Consider the following 19952-nt stretch of genomic DNA (forward strand, 5'->3'; position numbering starts at 1 on the left):
TAATTTTACAAATTATAAGTATTTGACACCTTTGAAAAGTTTTAGGTAAACCAAAATAAAAAGCATAGAAAATATGCTTCCTAAACAGGTAAAATGACTTGTTTCTAGTGATGAAAATTAAGCATCCAATTTCCTGGCTTCCACTTAAGGGACCACTAAATGTGCTTCCTGTGACTGGTCATTTACAAACAGCTCCATGGAGTTCTCTGTGGAGGAGCGGTAAGTGACTCTTCCCAGGTTAAGACATCTCACTGGAGGCTGCTGAAAATGCTCCTGTGTGAGGGTGATGTGTGTCACTCACTCCACTTCACTGACTCCCCTAGAACTTGGTCTTTCCATCACTGCCCAGTGGAAAGTCTAGTTCTTTTTGATGCCAAACTAAACAGGTAAAAGGTAATAAGAGCTGGTAAGAAAATGAAGCGGTTGGAAGCCTCCAACAGGGCTGGTGGGAATGTAAAATGGTGTACCTGCTTTGTAAAACAATCTCATTTTGTAAAGCAATCCCACTTCTATGAATATACCCAAGAAAAATGAAGCTGCTGCTGCTGCTGGCTAAGTCGCTTCAGTCGTGTCCGACTCTGTGCGACCCCATAGACGGCAGCCCACCAGGCTCCCCCGTCCCTGGGATTCTCCAGGCAAGAACGCTGGAGTGGGTTGCCATTTCCTTCTCCAATGCATGAAAGGGAAAAGTGAAAGTGAAGTCGCTCAGTCGTGTCCGACTCTTAGCAACCCCATGGACTGCAGCCCACCAGGCTCCTCCATCCATGGGGTTTTCCAGGCGAGAGTACTGGAGTGGGTTGCCATTGCCTTCTCCAAAAATGAAGCTGTGTCCACACAAAAATGTGTACAGAACTGTTCCCAGTAGCATTATGAAGCCAGAAGTGGAAATCAAATGCCTACCAACTAACGAGTAAATAAACAAAATATGTATATCCATACAATAGAGTACTATTCTACAATTAAAAATGATACAAGCTATACCATGGATGAACCTTGAAAGCAGGATGCTGAGAGCAAAAAACCAGCCACAGAAGCCTATACATATTATATGATTACATTTATATAAAAGGTCCACGCAAATTGTATATAGTCAGGAAGTAGATTGTATATAGGTTGCCTAAGGCTGGGGAGAGACTGGGGTTTTCTGCTGGAGTGATGAAAATATTCTAAAACTTATGGTAGTGATGGCTACAACTATGTAAATATACCAAAACTCAATGAACTGCACAATTAAATGAGTGAATTGTACACTATATGAACTATGTCTTAATAAAACCATTATTTTTTAAATAGGCAGTTACTAAGAAGTAAAACAAAACCCAAAACAAGTACACATGCATATACTATTGGACTTGCTAAGTATTCACACTATGGATATGCTCACTAGATGTGCAAAATGATGTATGCATAAAAAATATTTTTGCAAGACTGCTTTTAGTAATGAAAAGTTGAGAAGGAACATAACTGTCCACTAGTATGTAGTTCAAAGAAGCCATGAATGATCTTTATCCAGATAACGAAACGTTAGGTAGCCGTTAGCATGAGCAAGTCACCTTGTCTAATATATATCCCAAAAAGGGTGTAGGGGGAGGGGAGACACAATTCTTTATTTGCGGTAGACTTTCACTTTGATGACCCCATGGACCACACCTCCCAGTATATTTATATACCCTTCTGTAGCCCCCTACCACACTGATTCTGGGATCTGGGCATGTAACTAGATTTGGGCAATAAGGCATTAGTAAACATAATCCAAGTTGTGGCTTCATAAGAGCATCCATGCTGGGATTTGCTCTCTTGCATCACCTTTTTTTGTTCTTTGGCTTAACAGAAATGTATCGTCTCATAGTTCCTGAGGCTTGAAGTCCACAATCAACGATCAAGGTGCTGGCAGGGTTGGTTCCTTCTGAGGGCTGTGAAAATCTATTCCACCTGCTTTCCTAGCTTGAAACACTTGTTGCAGCCCGATTTCCGTGCTTGGAGAAAGAGGCCAACAGCCTCTTTCCAGCTGAAGCACTAGACAGAGGAGTGAAGCAGCAGCCTTGGCTATTCTATAGCGTCTGCAGATGCCACAGGAAGCAGACATGAGCCACTCCTGCTGAGCCCTGCCCTATTTCAGATTTATGAGCTAATAAATGATTGTTCCTATTTTGAGTTTTTTAAAAATAGCTACTTTAAACGTGTGTCCACATAAAGCTGATAAATACTGTTGAGAATCTTGGGCTTTACTGTAAAATTTATTTAAAATTTACTTTCTGAAGCATTTATGTGCTTTAACAACCTTAGGTGTGAGGAAACCCAAATCTCCCCCTTCTGGTCACTATACCACAATTATTTTGCCATCACTCATTTGCTTTTCAAGGTTAGAAAGTTTTAACTTGCATTCCTACCAGTAGTAATCTCTCTGTCTTGAAGGGTCAGGACCTATCTTTTTACAAATCTCTTTGATGTCTGGCTCAATAAAGAGACTGAATCAGAGTACTGAATCTCAATACTGAGATTCTCATCCATCCTTCTGCGTTCAGTCTGCTGTGATATGGTATTTTGGTTGAGTACATGAAGAGAATCTGGCCTCACGTAGCTATGTATTTGGGAAATCCTTTTCAAATAATAATGAGTATTTGTCTTTGATACTACATCAAAGGAATGGTAGATCTTCTAAAAGTTCAAATATTTCATGGCACAATATACAAAAAAAAAAAAAAAAAACCCCACAAGTGATAATACTATTGGCCTATTAAAAGTCTAAGTACTGAGAAGCTATCAAGCTGACAGTGGTTGGATATGAGTTTTCCAAAACTCTAATTTTTGCTTGAAATCTCAAATTTTACCACTAGTGAAGAAACAGATCAGTTGTTTTCCTTGAAGTGAGTCTTACTTAATTCTTTGTAAGAAAAATGTCTGTCAAATACCCAAGTGAGGAATACAGCTTCTACCGTTGTAGCTTTAATTCAGGCAAATGCACCAGCAGCTTTACTCACCACTGTAAATGTCAATGCAGTGCAAGAGGCAAATAACATCTCAGTTTTATTACAGAATTAGTTTTGACCTAATGGATCCACAGAAAGCATCTAAGGGCAGGTACCCTGAGCCAAGGGTCTGTGGGCACACTTTGGGAATGTTGCTCTAACAGATGGCTAGCCAATCTTTCCTGTGTTATACGTATGTTTTAAAACTGTAGAAACTTAGCACATTTGCTAAAACATTAACTTACGGGCACTGGAGAAACTCTTTTTCTCCTTACTCCTGGAGATTCAGATTTCACTGTGCGACCTGAGGGGGAGCTGCCAGGGGAAGGGCTGCGTCGGCCTTTGGGAGCTGAGGAAGCAGCGCTCGTTGGGCCCTCTCCTTGAGACTCGGCTGCCAAGTTATTAATTTCAGATCCATCTCCTTTAATAGGGATTGGTTTTACCACCTAAATTAAAATGCCAGTATTTTATTACTTAAAAAATAAAAAAAGAAGTAAATGTGAACATAAGACAAGAACTCAGTTTTTAAAATTATGCAATATTATACAAATACAACAGAAAATATATCAACTTTTCTTTATTAGTTTAAGCTGTAAGTGTAAGGCTATTTTTTTAACCATACAGATTTCAGTCATTTAGGCTCCATCAATTGAATGTTGATAATATTTACATAATGCATTTTAAAATGTTGTCATACATGAATTTAAAAGATTTAGAATTAAGATCCTTAGATCCTACCTTAGAGATAAAACATCAAAATAAAATTGGAAAAATCATTTTTAAGTACAGTACAAATCGCTAATTAAAGGATTTTAGAGACACTGACATTAGAGGGCAGTGTTGCTTTAAGCATTACCTCTCCCACTCAACCAGAGGGATTACTCCTTAGAACAGCTGAAGTTGCTTAATGAGCACAGCGTTAGCTACATTTTGTTCAAATGTCTAGAAAATACCAAAGCAAATAAAACTGCACTGCATTTAAAATGAAGGGGGGGAAAAAAGTTTACAAGAGGATCTATTTATGCTTAATTTTCCACTTCCTCCTATGCTTCCTTCTAGCAGGTAACTCACCACAGGGCCTCTCCTGTTTCTCCGTTCCAGCCATTCGTGCTTCCAGGCTGGCATACAGGTGGCCTTCAGTTTCTCCCTGATCATTCGTTCTTCTGGGCGATCGTCCATCTTGTGCAGTCCCTTGAGAGTTTCTTTATTCTCCATCTCACGACTGAAAACAGAAGGAAAAATAAGGAGAACGAAATTTATATGTGAAAAATAATTTTCAAGAACAATATGGTTTTACTTCATACTTTCAATGGACTTGTAAACTAAAAAGATAACTGCTAAAATCCCCAAATGACTTAAGCAAGATATGAAAATATCATTATGAATCATACTATGTTGTTGAATTTACACTGTAACATGGAGATGCTAAATGCTGCCTGGTAACACTAGTTTAATAATGTCTTTAAAAAGTAAGGTTCTATTTAGAAGGTGCAGGCTTACTAGTAATCTTAGTGCAGACCTTCGTTTCAAGGTAGTTAATAAAAAGCATCTCAAGACATTAAGCACTGCATTAACAAATACATTCATGAAAACCTCACTGTTTCTAATTACACCATTTTAACATACTCAAGTATATGACAGACAAATATTTAGAAGAGCATTTTACTACTATTTATCCCAGGAATTCCAATAACTTAAGTCAATACAGATAAAATCTGAAAAATATGCTCATTTGCAGAAATAAGTTAAACATTTAATAATCTAGGTGAAACTTAACCATATCTTCTAATCCACAATATTTTTTCAAAGTCTCAATAATTAAACTTGTTTTCTCAGAAAATAATATTGTACTTGGGGTACTCCATATATAAATAGTAAAAAATTGCCTGGTAGAAACATTTTGACCTTTACACCATGATGTACTGTGGAGTTATAATAAAATATCCAGGAAGCTGGTAACTTTTGAGAACTAACTCTACAAAGCCGAAGAGGTAAAACACCCACTAGCTTCAAAATACACTCATATCCACACATGGATATATGAAACACACAGTACATATAGGCATGGATTTTAAAACCTGGTTTTATAAGGAAAGAGTTCAAGCAACTGCATCCTGGGAGAAGCAACAATTTAAAAAATACTCAGTTAACCTCAGTAACTATTTTGGAAATTCTGTAAAGCTACAGTTTTTTGGGTTTTTTTTAATTACACTGACAGGAAAAGGAAATATTCAAGGAAATACCAGAGATGATAACTGCAAGCTTACCAAAAAGTCAAATTCAAACTCCTCTACAAATATTCCAGCTAATCATTACTATAAAGCAGCAGTATTTGCAAAGCAGCAGCAAACAACAACAAAAAACCCAACAATAGCAACACCCCCCCCCCCCCCAACAAAACCTACTTAAAACAGGCACTAGAAAGGAAATAACAGTTAACTGGTTTTACTTAAGCATCAATACTATGGAGGGAGTGGAAACCAGGGTGTTAAATACCTCTGTGCCTGAAACTGGCCTAGATATTTTTACTAATGCAAAGAATACATAACATCTGAAACTTGCAGAGGGGCATTAAGACACACCACATAGGAAAATATCTCCACTACACAGGCATAAAAACTGTCACAAAGAAAGGCAATATGGGAGGGAGGGAGGGAAGGAGGATGCTGATTTTCTTTAAGTATTTGACTGCTTTTCCTCTCTGAATATATCATAAAGTGTAAATGTTAGAGGTGGATCAGAGGAAGAGGGAGGGATGCAAGGGGAAGGAAGGAAGGGAGGAAAAGGAAGCGAAAAAGAAGGGGATAGGGACAGAAGTGGGGAGAGGGGAAAAGGGAGAGAGAAAATGTTTTCTCAAAAATTCATCCTGCTCAGTCGATTCTTACCCAGGGAAACTCAAATTTACAGGCAATCAAATTCATGGGCCCACTGCACACTAAAAATTCATTTACAACTCTCTGGTATAAAAAGCACTTTCCACCCAGTAACAATGTTGCAAGGCATGGCTTAAAGATTCCCAGGCTAGTACTCAAAACGGAAATCACACTGTAGAACCTCAGTGCATTTTTACACCAGAAGCTCCTGCAACCATGCAAAGTACCATCTTTCCCCTGGTCCTAGATCTCTCCTCCCTAAATTTGTTTCATGAGCATCTCTTCTCAATTCTGTATTTTCAGCGTCTTTTCCCTAGTACCCACTCAAACTCACAGAGAACTCCCCTTATCTAAACAAATCTTCTTCAAGTAGGTATGATTTTCCTCTTTCCTTTCCACTTGTTTGAAAATACTATAATCTTTCAAACCAATTTCTTATTCCTATCCTCTATTATTTATATTTAATATTATGTATTAAATATACATAAATATACATTATATTAAATATAAATATTTAAACGTACCAGTGGTTCAACTTTTGCACACATCTAAGATTATTCCTTTGAATAAATACCCTAAAATGGAATTGCTGGGTCCAAATGAACACAAATTAAGACTTCGGTTAATACAGATTATCCTCAAGAACACATACTTTTCAGTCACAATGCTCAGGTCAGATTGTCACCTTCAGTTCAGTCGCTTAGTCATGTCCGACTCTTTGCGACCCCATGAATCATAGCATGCCAGGCCTCCCTGTCCATTACCAACTCTCGGAGTTCACTCAAACTCATGTCCATCGAGTTGGTGATGCCATCCAGCCATCTCATCCTCTGTCGTCCCCTTCTCCTCCTGCCCACAATCCCTCCCAGCATCAGGGTCTTTTCCAATGAGTCAGCTCTTTGCATGAGGTGGCCAAAGGACTAGAGTTTCAGCTTTAGCATCATTCCTTCCAAAGAACACCCAGGACCGATCTCCTTTAGAACGGACTGGTTGGATCTCCTTGCAGTCTAAGGGACTCTCAAGAGTCTTCTCCAATACCACAGTTCAAAAGCATCAATTCTTCGGCACTCAGCTTTCTTTACAGTCCAACTCTCACATTCACACATGACTACTGGAAAAACCATAACCTTGACTAGACGGACCTTTGTTGGCAAAGTAATGTCTCTGCTTTTGAATATGCTATCTAGGTTGGTCATAACTTTCCTTCCAAGAAGTAAGCGTCTTTTAATTTCATGGCTGCAATCACCATCTGCAGTGATTTTGGAGCCCCCCAAAATAAAGTCTGACACTGTTTCCACTGTTTCCCCATCTATTCACCATGAAGTGATGGGACCAGATGCCATGACCTTCGTTTTCTGAATGTTGAGCTTTAAGCCAACTTTTTCACTCTCCTCTTTCACTTTCATCAAGAGGCTTTTTAGTTCCTCTTCACTTTCTGCCTTAGCTGGTCTCAATTAGCAGCAGACTCCCGAGGGGGCTTCTTCACTTTGAACCTTAACTCCAATCTAGGCTTCACAGAGCAGCCAAGGTCACTTTCCCCATTAAAACCCTCTGGTGGCTTCCCCCTGGGCTGAGAGTAAAAATCCAAAATGTTATGGCTTATGAGGCCCTGCATCATCCAGTCTTACCTCAACTGAAGTCACCCCCCTACACTCTGTTTCTTTCACTGACTGGCTCCATCTCTTCTGCTCAGGTTTTTTGCACAAGCTGTTTGTTGTCTCCTTTTTACCTCATTAATTTATACCCACTCAGTGGCTTTTCTTCAACTCCTTACAGACCCTTCCCACTCTCAATTAGGAACCTCTAGTTCCACTCTTCCACAGCTCTGTACTTTTTCTTTGAAGTGTTCATTGCTGTCGGCAAACCTATAAACCGCACTGCCCCCCAAACTGTAAGCTCAGTGAAGGCAGAGGACCAGTGTTTCCATCCATGGCTATATACCCAACATCTAATAATGCCTGGCTTACAATCGGTATGAAAACAAATACTAAATGAATGATCATTTGTTAACATCTTTGGCAGTTCTGAGGACCTTCCTAGTTTTAAATTTAATGATTACTCATGTTACTTAATCTTTTTGCAGTTCTGCACTTAATATAAGACTTAGTCTGTAACTGAAATGTTATTCAGTGGAACAATTTTTGTTGTTCCTAAATTGATCTGCAAATTTAAACCTGTTTTTTCTAATATCTTCATAAGTAATACTTATATATTAGTTCTAAAATGTATATTTTTTCATATTAAAAAAAATTATCCAGCCTAAGGAAGACAGCTAGGACCCTCTGTGTGTCCTCCCAGCACTCCAGAGCTTCAGCACTTCCAAGCCTTCCATGGCGACACAGGTCCTGGGCCCAGCCACCACCTCCTCCATTAAACTCATATAAACTTTCCACTCACTCTTAGTTCAACTTTGTCATGCCTGTGCCTCACATTTTCAGTTCAGTTCAGTTGCTCAGTCGTATCCAACTCTGTGACCCCATGGACTGCAGCACGCCAGGCTTCCCTATACCAACTCCCAGAGCTTGCTCAAACTCATGTCCATAGAGTTGGTGATGCCATCCAACCATCTCATCCTCTGTCATCCCCTTCTCCTCCTGACTTCAATCTTTCCCAGCACCAGGGACTTTTCCAATGAGTCAGTTCTTCGCATCAGGTGGCCAAAGTATTAGAGCTTCAGCTTCAGCACCAGTCCTTCCAATGAATATTCAGGACTGATGTCCTTTAGGGTTAACTGGTTTGACCTCCTTGCAGTCCAAGGGACTCTCAAGAGTCTTCTCTAACACCACAGTTCAAAAGCATCAATTCTTCGGTGCTCAGCTTTCTTCCCAGTCCAACTCTCACATCCATACATGACCACTGGAAAAACCATAGCCTTGACTAGACGGACCTTTGTTGGCAAAGTAATATCTCTGTATTTTAATATGTTGTCTAGGTTGGTCATAGCTTTCCTTCCAAGCAGCAAGCATCTTTTAATTTCACGGCTGCAGTCACCATCTGCAGTGATTTTGGAGCCCAAGAAAATAAAGTCTCTCACTGTTTCCATTGTTTCCCCATCTATCTGCCATGAAATGATGGGACCAGATGCCATGATCTTAGTTTTCTAAATGTTGAGATTTAAGCCAACTTTTTCACTCTCCTCTTTCATGTTCATCAAGAGGCTCTTTAGTTCTTTGCTTTCTGTCATAAGGGTCGTGTCATCTGCCTATCTGAGGTTATTGATATTTCTGCCAGCAATCTTGATTAAAGCTTGTGCTTCAGCCAGCCCAGTGTTTCTCATGATGTACTCTGCATAGAAGTTAAGTAAGCAAGGTAACAATATACAGCCTTGACATATTCCTTTTCCGATTTGGAACCAATCTGTTGTTCCATGTACAGTTCTAACTGTTGCTTCTTGACCGGCATACAGATTTCTCAGGAGGCAGGTCAGGTGGTCTGGTATTCCCATCTCTTTCAGAATTTTCCACAGTTTATTGTGATCCACACAGTCAAAGGTTTTGGCATAGTCAATAAAGCAGAAATAGATGTTTTTCTGGAACTCTCTTGCTTTTTCCATGATCCAGTGGATGTTGGCAATTTGATTTCTGGTTCCTCTGCCTTTTCTAAAACCAGCTTGAACATCTGGAAGTTCACGGTTCACATTCTGTAGAAGCCTGGCTTGGAGAATTTTGAGTATTACTTTGCTACCGTGTGAGATGGGTGCAACTGTGCGAGAGTTTGAGCATTCTTTGGCATTGCCTTTCTTTGGGATTGGAATGAAAACTGACCTTTTCCAGTCCTGTAGCCACTGCTGAGTTTTCCAAATTTGCTGGCATATTGAGTGCAGCACTTTCACAGCATCATCTTTTAGGATTTGAAAGAGCTCAACTGGAATTCCATAACTTCCACTAGCTTTGTTTGTAGTGATGCTTCCTAAGGCCCACTTGACTTCGCATTAAAGGATGTCCGGCTCTAGGTGAGTGATCACACCATCGTGGTTATCTGGGTCATGAAGATCTTTTTTGTACAGTTCTTCCGTGTATTTTTGCTACCTCTTCTTAATATCTTCTGCTTCTGTTAAGTTCATACCATTTCTGTCCTTTATTGTGCCCATCTTTGCATGAAATGTTCCCTTGGTATCTCTAATTTTCTTAGAGATCTCTAGTCTTTCTATTGTTTTCCTCTATTTCATTGCACTGATCACTGAGGAAGGCTTTCTTATCTCTTCTTGCTATTCTTTGGAACTCTGGATTCAAATGGGTATATCTTTCCTTTTCTCCTTTGCTTTTAGCTTCTCTTCTTTTCTCAGCTACTTTTAAGGCCTCCTCAGACAACCATTTTGCCTCTTTGCATTTCTTTTCTTGGGCGTGGTCTTGACTCCTGCCTCCTGTACAAGGTCACAAACTTCCGTCCATAGTTCTTCAGGCACTCTGTCTATAAGATCTCTTAGTTCAACTTTCTCATGCCTGTGCCTCACATTTTAATATCTCTGAAATCTGAATGCCTTTTTAAATCAAACTGCTGTTATAATTGGCAGGGTTTTTAAAATTTCTCCATGGTATACAAAATAATGATACAACTTACAACAATGGAATCTTAAATTCAGTGAAATATAAATTCTATTCCACTTGCCCATGGGGGGAAAAAAATCATACCTACTCAGCTTCATTTATCTCTGAAACAAAAACCAAATTGGGAAGAAAAACAAGTTTTTTTTACATATTTATTGTTTTGTTATAATCTTCACAGATCAGACATAAACAGGGTTTTTCTTTTTACCAGGTATGTGTGCATGTAAACCTCATTAATTTCCGGAAAGGTTTCATATCACTGTAGTCACTATTACTGTTACGTAAAGTACTCCACTAATTTATACAATTAATGTGCTCCTTTAATTCTTATAATGAAAGTCACCATTTAAAAAACTTGTTTAAACCTCTCTGAGTCCCCAAGCAAGTATCAGCATAGACTTCTGACCATGACTTGTTATAAAAACAGCATCAGATTTGACAGTGATCTGCCAGGACAAAGAAGAGCACAGGCTTCAGAGTCAGATAGACGGGGGTTTGGGCCTGTTCAAGTGTCTTCTGTGTTGAGTTAGTGTTTTCATCGGCTCTTTGGGGTTGCAGGGGAGAGAGATCGTTAGGGGTGATTTCAGTGCACAGCGAGGGACCCGTGAAGTTTCTCCCCTGCAGCGCGTACACGTGGCCTTTGGAGAACGTGGTGATTCACCCCCCGGGGAGACACCAAAGTAGCTTCAGTTGACTGACAGCATGGACAGGGGAGCCAGGCCCAACACTTGTGTTTACTTTTATTGCTTCTTCCCCTCTCCCGGTCTCTAACCACATCTTCCTTCTGACTAATTTCTCTCTCTTCTCCCTTGTTTCTGTCTCCTTGTTCCTAGTTACTGCGTTGCTAATTTTGTCTATTTGGATGCCATTTTTCCCACAGTGATACTCTCCAGGTATCCCGTATTCAAACTCCCATAGAGAGAAGGTCTGGTTAAGATGTACAGCACCGTGCAGTGCAGAGGGTCTTTGGATCAGGGCACATTCCTCCACCAGCCAACTGTGAACTGCAAGATGGGTTTAGATGTGTAAAGCATGGTGCCCCGGGTGTCAGAGACCACTGGGAAAGGAAGGTGGCTATGACTGGGCAGGCCCTCTGGCCTCATGTCGGGTGCCTCTGTGGCCTGTCCAGGACACTTGGCGCTGATGACAGAAGAGTGAATAAGATGTGGTAACCTGTCCCGGAGGAGCTCCCAGTGTGATGAGGGAAGCAGGTTCTTAAAAACTAGAGTATATGCTGTACGATAATTAATACTATTAATAGCATCCTGGGAGGGAACGGCTAACTGCTGTAGAACGGCAGTAGGAAATTCTTTACTGAAGGCATATGAGATTTCAAAAGGTATATTCCTATCAGGAAAAAAATCCTCAAAGGCAGAGAGACATGAAATTTCTTGGTGTGCTTAAGAAGAGGGTGTTTTAGTGCCATGAGAAGAGGCCACTCCAGGAAGAGGGTCTGGTATATGATACGAATGAATATTAGAGTTTTAGAACCAGGGAAAATCATCTCCCAAAAGACAAGAGGAGGGAGAACTACAGGAGTGACAGTCTAATCAACAATGGCTGGTACTAGATAAATGGAGGACTGAGTGGCTTCATTGACAAGGGGCAAGTGAAGCATCTCGTTTTTTTAAATATTCGCAGGTAAATTCTGTAGGTCTAGGAAAGAGACTAAACTATATAAACCTAACCTCAGGGGAGAAGGTTTTTTTTTGAAGCTCTAGGTCAGTTACAGATTCATTCAAAAAAAGTAAGAAACCTCATGTTTTTAAAATAAATATGAAAGGAGAATAAAGCTCAATCTGTAACAATGTTAATCTGTTTAGATTAGTTCGTGTTTAAAAAAAAAACTTTCCTGTTATAACTACATTAATTGATTAGATGATGAATCTCAAAAATACTGGAATGGGGTGCCATTCCCTGCTCCAGGGCCTCTTCCCAATCCAAGAATTGAACCTGGGTCTCCTGCATTGCAGGCAGATTCTTTACCATCTGAGCCACCAGGGAAGCCCACTTTTCAAAATCCTGTAATTTTTGGTGGAGAATAATTATAATCTTAAAACTCAAATGGGGTAATATTTTATTAGAAACAAATCCCTGATACCAGATAGATTGATTTTTAGTATGTATAAGACAATTCAGAATAATTAAGTGTGAATCAATCAAAATAACTAAGGTGGTATTAAACTGCTTATATTATAATCATTGTTGATAATTAGCTATTTGTTGTCTTTGTTATTTAACCCCCATATTATTCCACCCTTGATGAGTTAACCAGAACATGAGCTTTTTGAGGATGAAATTCTGTGCCTGTATCCTTCAAAGGACTAACTGGGAAGGTTTGCAGACAACACTGCAAATAGTTTTTGCCCCCTGATAAAGATTTCTGGTAGAAATTCAAAGTATTATAAGACTGATTATACTGTGGACATGCTCATATCAAGAAATCAACAGTCCTTTATTGTACTAAAGTCAGCGTATTTACTCTGCACTAAGGGAAAAAGACGGAGAAGGCAATGGCACCCCACCCCAGTACTCTTGCCTGGAAAATCCCATGGATGGAGGAGCCTGGGAGGCTGCAGTCCATGGGGTCGCTGAGGGTCAGACACGATTGAGCGACTTCACTTTCACTTTTCACTTTCATGCATTGGAGAAGGAAATGGCAACCCACTCCAGTGTTCTTGCCTGGAGAATCCCTGCTGTCTATGGGGTTGCACAGAGTCGGACAGGACTGAAGTGACTTAGCAGCAGTAGCAGCAGCAAGTGAAAAAGAAAGTTACTAGTTTCTTTAGTTCTCAGAGCCAAATGCTCCTGAGCACAACCTGAAGTGAAATCTTATGGGGCCTAGTTTTCATAATGTGAGCCACTTTTACATATTATGTTGTAATGCTGCATTACATAAAGATGGAAGAGTTACTCTTAACAATGATTTTATTTAGTCCTCCTTGCTCAGAAGAGGGAAAGGGCCAGCAGTTGCCATTGACCATATATCTCTGGAGAAATTATCTTAAGGGAAAATAGAGCTGTTTTACCACTAAGATACAGATTTTTTTGGCCTCAGATCTAGGTCTCCAAATTTTAAGCACTTGTAAAACACTGAGTTTCCTTTTGCCCTGGAAGTCATTCACATCTGAATTTAAATCCTGTGTTTTTTGCATACAGACTTTATCACCTTGGACATCTAACGTGACCTCCTGGTTTGTTTGTTTAATCTGCCAGTGGAATAGTCGAGTCTCATCATCGGGACTTCCCTGGTGGCCCAGTGGTTAGGACTCTGTGCTTCCACTGCAGGTGGCGCAGGTTTGATCCCTGGTCAAGAACTAGGATCCCACAAGCCCCATGACTAGCCAACAAGAGACAGTCCCATTCTCATGAGAACTGACTGGAGCGACCCGCTTGGAGCTGTTAGCACAGTGCTCCGTCCATGGTAAGGGGCTGCTGGCCTCTGTTGTTACAGCCTTTACGCGTCACCACACTCTCCTTATCCTTACCAAAGTCTCCTTCTTTGCTTTTTACCTGGCAACTTAAATTTTAAGGATCCCAGAGTGGTCTGGTTTTGTTTTGGGAGACAGTTCCTCCCTTGCTCTCCCTCTTTTCGGTAACAAAGCTTATGGGTTTTAGTATGTGAATTCCTGCTGCTAAGAGAACTTCACAGGTAGTGAAGTGGCTCAACTGGGTGGCTCTGAATTGTGCCTGTCCCAAATAATTCAGTGTGTTTTCCAGGGTTCTTTGAGATTGCTTAGACACCAAGAGAATTGAGATTCTAAAGTTATCCATAATCTAAACTGTTCTGGAAATCTATGTATACTAAGGTTCAGTTCAGTTCAGTTCAGTCACTCAGTCGTGTCTGACTCTTTGCGACCCCACGAATCGCCGAACGCCAGGCCTCCCTGTCCATCACCAACTCCCAGAGTTCACTCAGACTCACGTCCATCGAGTCAGTGATGCCATCCAGCCATCTCATCCTCTGTCGTCCCTTTCTTCTCCTTCCCCCAATCCCTCCCAGCATCAGAGTCTTTTCCATGAGGGAGACCTGGGTTCAATCCCTGGGTCAGGAAGATCCCCTGGAGGGATGGCCTAGCAACCCACTCCAGTATTCTTGCCTGGAAAATTGCCATGGACAGAAGAGCCTGGTGGGTTACAATCCACGGGGTCACAAAGAGTCAGATACAACTGAGCAACTAAGCACAGCACAGTATAAGTTGTATGAAATTAACCAAAATTAAACCAAAAAATTAGTGGATAATCACACTGCAAATACTCCCTCTCTAGTTGACCTATGCCAACCTAGACACGGAAAGTGCCAGTTCTTCAAGGGTAAGTCCTTTCCCTGGGCTACACCCTGCTGCCACAAACAAAACACCCAGAGGAACTGACTCCATGGGCTTGATAAACAATCAACAATCTGGAGTTAGCATAGCTGGTTATCACTCCTAATCAATGAAGATCTGGGAAATAACACTGCAGATGTATCCAGCACATGTAATAGACACATACTACAGCCTGTTTAACCCATAACTTCTACCACAAATGAGTGCCTCTGGGGTATATAAACATTTCAAAGAGAAAAGGAAGAATATTCAAAAGGTTTCCTACTTTAAAATTAGCAATTCATAAAAGACTGATTTAACAATCACTGTATAAATACAGTAACAGGGAATTTACAAAACGCAGAGCTAACAGGCAATATTAAGCCATTTTTAAAGGTGGCAACTCTATGGAAGCTTTTTTGGATGAAGTTTATGGAGTAAACTGGGCTTCCATGGTGGCCCAGATGGAAAAGAATCTGCCTGCAATGTGGGAGACCTGGGTGTGATCCCTGGGTTGGGATGATTCCCTGGAGAAGGGAATGGGAACCCACTCCAGTATTCTTGCCTGGAGAATTCCATGGACAGAGGAACCCGGTGAGCTATAGCCCATGGGGTCGAAAAGAGTCGGTCATGACTGAGCAACTAACACATACACAGAGTAAGCTACATGCCTCAAAGTCTCCCTTTAGAGAAAGACAAGAGATTCAAAAAGAAAACTGTATTTTAACTGCACAGCTCTTCTACACTATATGTTTTTAATATGCATGCCAGAGATGCATGAAAATATTTAAAGCAATTAATAAAGCCTACAGAATGAGTAAACTCTACAGAGAAGTAAATTACTCCTGATAATTGTAAGTCAGTGTGCTACAAGCTCAGACATTAAAACAAATGTTTTTTAAGGTATATAAAATATCGGTAACTAGCAATTAGGACACTATTATGATCAACAAAGGCTTAAGGGAAGAAAGAAAAAAGATTCTAGTTTGTTTTCTTTCATAAATCTTATTTTTAATTTTTCATTTAATTCTGGTCAAGACTAATGATTAAAAGAAACCTTTCTTGATCACAAACATTCATTAAGAATAGTCAAATGATAAGACTGTCTTGCATGTTTTATCAAAGTAAAGTAAATCTTATAAAAATGACATATGAGCATTTTGGATGGACTTCAACAGCCTCCAAAGTTACTGACACATTTAAGGTAAAACACCAAGGCTAGACTTTCAGGCAGATAAGTTTGTGCTGTTGTGCTTCCCTAGCGTCCGATTCTTGCAACCCCATGGACTGTAGCCCGCCATGCTCCTCTGTTCATGGGACTGTCCCAGGCAAAAACACTGGAGTGAACTGCCATTTCCTTCTCCAGGGGATCTTCCCAGATATTCGTGAATAAATATTATCAAACTAAAGGGGCTATGTTTCTTCTGGCTGAGAACCCAGATAAACAAAGAAAAGGTCCAATGTAAAGTGATTTTCTAAATCATTTCTTAATACCTACCCAGTCCAAGAAAAAAAATAAAGCAGCAATGCAAAAACTTGGTTAAGACGTTTCCTTGGGGCATCCATGTCTCTCAGAAATGTAGCTAGTGGATTCCATTAAAAGCCACTACATCCAAGTTATTAATGTACCACAAACAAATCAATTTAATCTGTATTACTGATGTAATCACTCAATAATGGAACCAAGATGTTCTATCAAAATCTGGAAAAAATAATCATTCTTCCTTCTAAACGTGCTAATAGGTAAGTATAAAAATCATCCAATATACGTATGAAACTAATTAGGTATACTTTATCAAGGTGGGGGGATAATACAAGATAATAATCATATGTACTGACAAGTGTGTAGCTGATCAGTAAATGTCAGAAAATGTCAAACTGCAATAAAAGTTAAAACTCGTTAGAGGAAAAGATAATTCAGATAGCTCAAATATACAACAAAATTCAAGGGGGAAGTAGCTATGTAGAGAAAATCAAGGATATGCAATGACTATTAAAATTGATGAGAATTTTAAAGAAAAAGGAAATAAGATGAATAAAGTCAGTAATCAAATTAGGTTAGTAAGGAAATTAAAATCCTAGAAGATTCAGCAATTTGAAATTAAAAAAAAAAAAAAAAGGCAGCATTATTTTTAAAGAAGCAGTCAAAGAGAAAAACCAGAGAAGGTGAGGGCAGGTGTCTTTTCAAGTTAACACCCCTCCTGTGTGGGCAGAAAAGAAAACAAAACCCACTGCAGTGAAACCAACATGTTGCCAGTTGTGTAATGTCTTAAGATTCAACTTCAATGAAATTCACTCACTTGTCTCGAATTACGAACTGAAATTTGACGACGATATTTATGCAGACAAGTGAAAACTGTAAAAACGGTCAGAACTGGACAGAAATATGAGTTTCGTGATTTTGTAAAATTCATCATCTCACAAAATATATGAATATCTTAGTGACAGAAAAACAGTGAGTGTGCTTCTGTTACCATGACAAACAAAACAAAATGGACTGACAAGTTACTAGCTGTCACTGGAATATTTACTACTTAAACTTAATATTGTACAGAAATACTTCTTTTTTTTTTTTGGTACTCATCAAAGTAACCACTTCTGTAACAAAATTTATAAATACTATAATACTATTCTATTCCACCTTCCCATGGGGTAAGAGTCACACAACTCTTCTCACTCATGAACTCAGAAAATCTACAGGCTTAATGCAAACTGTTTTTTGAGAGCCAATGCTTACAGTGGGAGTTTAAGTATGGTTCCATTTCTCATCTGTTCCTCTCCAACAAAAACCCATGAAAGCTTCAAATACTTTTCACTCTGTAAGCTTGTATTCTTTTAATATTCAGTGCTAAAAATTCCACTGTTTATTCCTTCCTTTGTTGTGTCCTTGATAACTGATGAAGAACCTTTAGAAACTGTTAAAAAAAAAAAAAAAAAAAACTGGGATGTGTGAGCATCCTCTTCCTTAATTGTTGAATATAGATCAGTAAGCAAGGAAAAGGATGCTAATTTTTTTACAGTATTTTGCTAAATGTGTATTTCCTTTCAAGAATTCCCCTTTCATGCTACTTGACGAGTCTAGGGTTGGGAATGTGTAAAAGACAACCGATGCATAAACTAAGTGAGCTTTTAGAGAAGTATATTAGAAATCCCTATATACTACTACTATGGGGCCACTTTCAGCAAAGCCGTGTCCTATCCTCCGCCAAGGGCACTGGCACACAATCCGTGGCACAAGGCAGGCATCCAGGGGAGAAAGATGGCTGCTCCTTTGCCATTTTGGTTTTCATCAAAAAGATCCCAAGTTAGTGTTATGGTGAGCTCTTAAGTATGTTTCTCTGGAACATACTCCAATGGGTATGTGACTACATTTTTACTAAGCCAATTATCTTGAAAGAAATGTGACCACTTGGGTTTGAATATTCTAAAGATCAAATGAACGAAACTAATAGTTGGGAAAGTGGTATGTTACTGCACACTTTCCCTTTCACAGTTGAAGAAAAGTAAAGTTAAAAATGTAACATGAACTATTGTTGTTGAGTCGCTAAGTTGGGTCCAACTCCTCTGCGACTCCATGGACAGTAGCCGCCAGGCTCCTCTGTCCATGGGATTTTCCAGGCAGGAATACTGGAGTTGGGCTGTCATTTCCTTGAATACCTTCTGTATTAATAAAAACCCTTCGGTTGTTTTTAATGTTCCCAGATTAACGGAGAAGGCATATAGTGCTGAAGTAGAGCACAAAGCCCTCTTACAGCCTGTGCTAGGAGAATGATCTCTTTCAAACCCCATGGAACAGCTAGTACTATTTCTATAGTACTTCTTTCTAGCTGGTGGAAAGGCACGTTAACTGGGATGCTCAGAATGAGGAAGAATAACTTCCTGACAAATGTCGCTTTTCTTCTCTATGCTTTTAATGCTAGAAAACCATTCTGTTCAATGAATGCTGGCACGCCTACTACGTGTAAGCTCTGAACTAGGCAACAGAGATACCAAGTAGGATAAAGAAAAAAGACAGGATCTCCATCCCTTTAGGCGCTTAGTCTAGCAGAAGAGAGAACATGCCAGCGCTGCTACAACAGGAGTATTTTACCAGATCATAAACAGCTGCAAGGATGGAGTGGATCTCCATCCTTAAGTTTTTCTAGCAGAATCCTGGAAAGACCTACAGAGGAGGTGATGCCTGAATAGTTCTTAAGGAAAGAAAAGGACTAGCAGGCATGAAGCTGATGAAGGTTAAAAGATTTTCTTGACAAAAGAAACAGCTTTGGTGAAAATAAGGTCCAACAGAGTACTAAACAATTTATGATTCTGTTTAGGAAACTCTAGATAAAGTTAAACATATTCATTTAAAGACAAGTTCATCATACTTTTTCAAGAAGAAAAAAAAAAGAAGGTAACAGTATTTCTCACACTAATTTGGCACAAAAGTCCTTATAAGCAAAACACCTTTGACAGAGTGGCGGTCCTTAGGATATACTGTGAGAAATCTGTACAGGATCATCTCTATATCCTTTCTGGCTCCAATTAGTCAATAGGTCTAAGAAGAAAAATACAGACAAGAAATTAATACCAGTTAATACTGTTTCAATGGTGGCTTTGCAAGTTTCCATAAAATTCAGCAACTGCCTTCAGTGAAACTAAGCCTCCAAAAATCAAAATATGGGTGGTAAGATTATTTGACAGCCAGCCAGAGATGAGTAAACTCACCTGGTATGAACTCATCCTAAGAGCAGTGGATGTCAGACATTCAAATTTGGCCTAGTCTAACCACTAGCAGAGACCAGTGTGTCAGTCGCTTAGTTGTGTCCGACTCTTTGCAACCCCGAGGACCCTAGGCTCCCCTGTCCATTGAATTCTCCAGGCAAGAATACTGGAGTGGGTTGCCATTTCTTACTTCAGGGCATCTTCCTGACCCAGTGATTGAACACAGGTCTCCTGCATTGCAGAGGCCAGAGTCTTTCACTAAGATCTGCCCCAGGCCCATTCTATTCACTCTGCTTAAGATTTAAGTCTGGCGAGAAGACAAAGATCAGCCAAGAAAAACTCCTGACAAGCCATTACTTTAAAAATCTCTACACGCCTAGAGGAAAACCCCAGAACTTGAAATAAAAAAGGGGCCTGGGGAACGGCCCTTGCTTCTCGCAAACCCCTGGAGCTCTGGCACTGTGGAAGCACTCACAGGTCTTCAGCGCTGACGACAGTGGTTGCGGTGGGGAGCAGGTCAGGGGAAAGCAGAGGCAGTGAGGCCGGTGTGGC

General features: G+C 39.9%; 1 protein-coding gene across 1 annotated transcript in view; it reads right to left on the reverse strand.

The window, feature by feature from the left end:
* Positions 1-19952, reverse strand: part of MAP3K1 (mitogen-activated protein kinase kinase kinase 1) — a 72732-nt gene that overhangs the window by 22938 nt on the left and 29842 nt on the right. Inside the window, exons 2-3 of the mRNA XM_055555134.1 lie at positions 4041-4191; positions 3215-3415 (exon numbers count right to left, since the gene is read on the reverse strand). Coding sequence (XP_055411109.1) covers positions 3215-3415; positions 4041-4191 — 352 coding nt within the window. The remainder of the gene's footprint in view (positions 1-3214; positions 3416-4040; positions 4192-19952) is intronic.

Source organism: Bubalus kerabau, chromosome 18, assembly GCF_029407905.1.
Source record: "Bubalus kerabau isolate K-KA32 ecotype Philippines breed swamp buffalo chromosome 18, PCC_UOA_SB_1v2, whole genome shotgun sequence".
Lineage (NCBI taxonomy): Eukaryota > Metazoa > Chordata > Mammalia > Artiodactyla > Bovidae > Bubalus > Bubalus kerabau.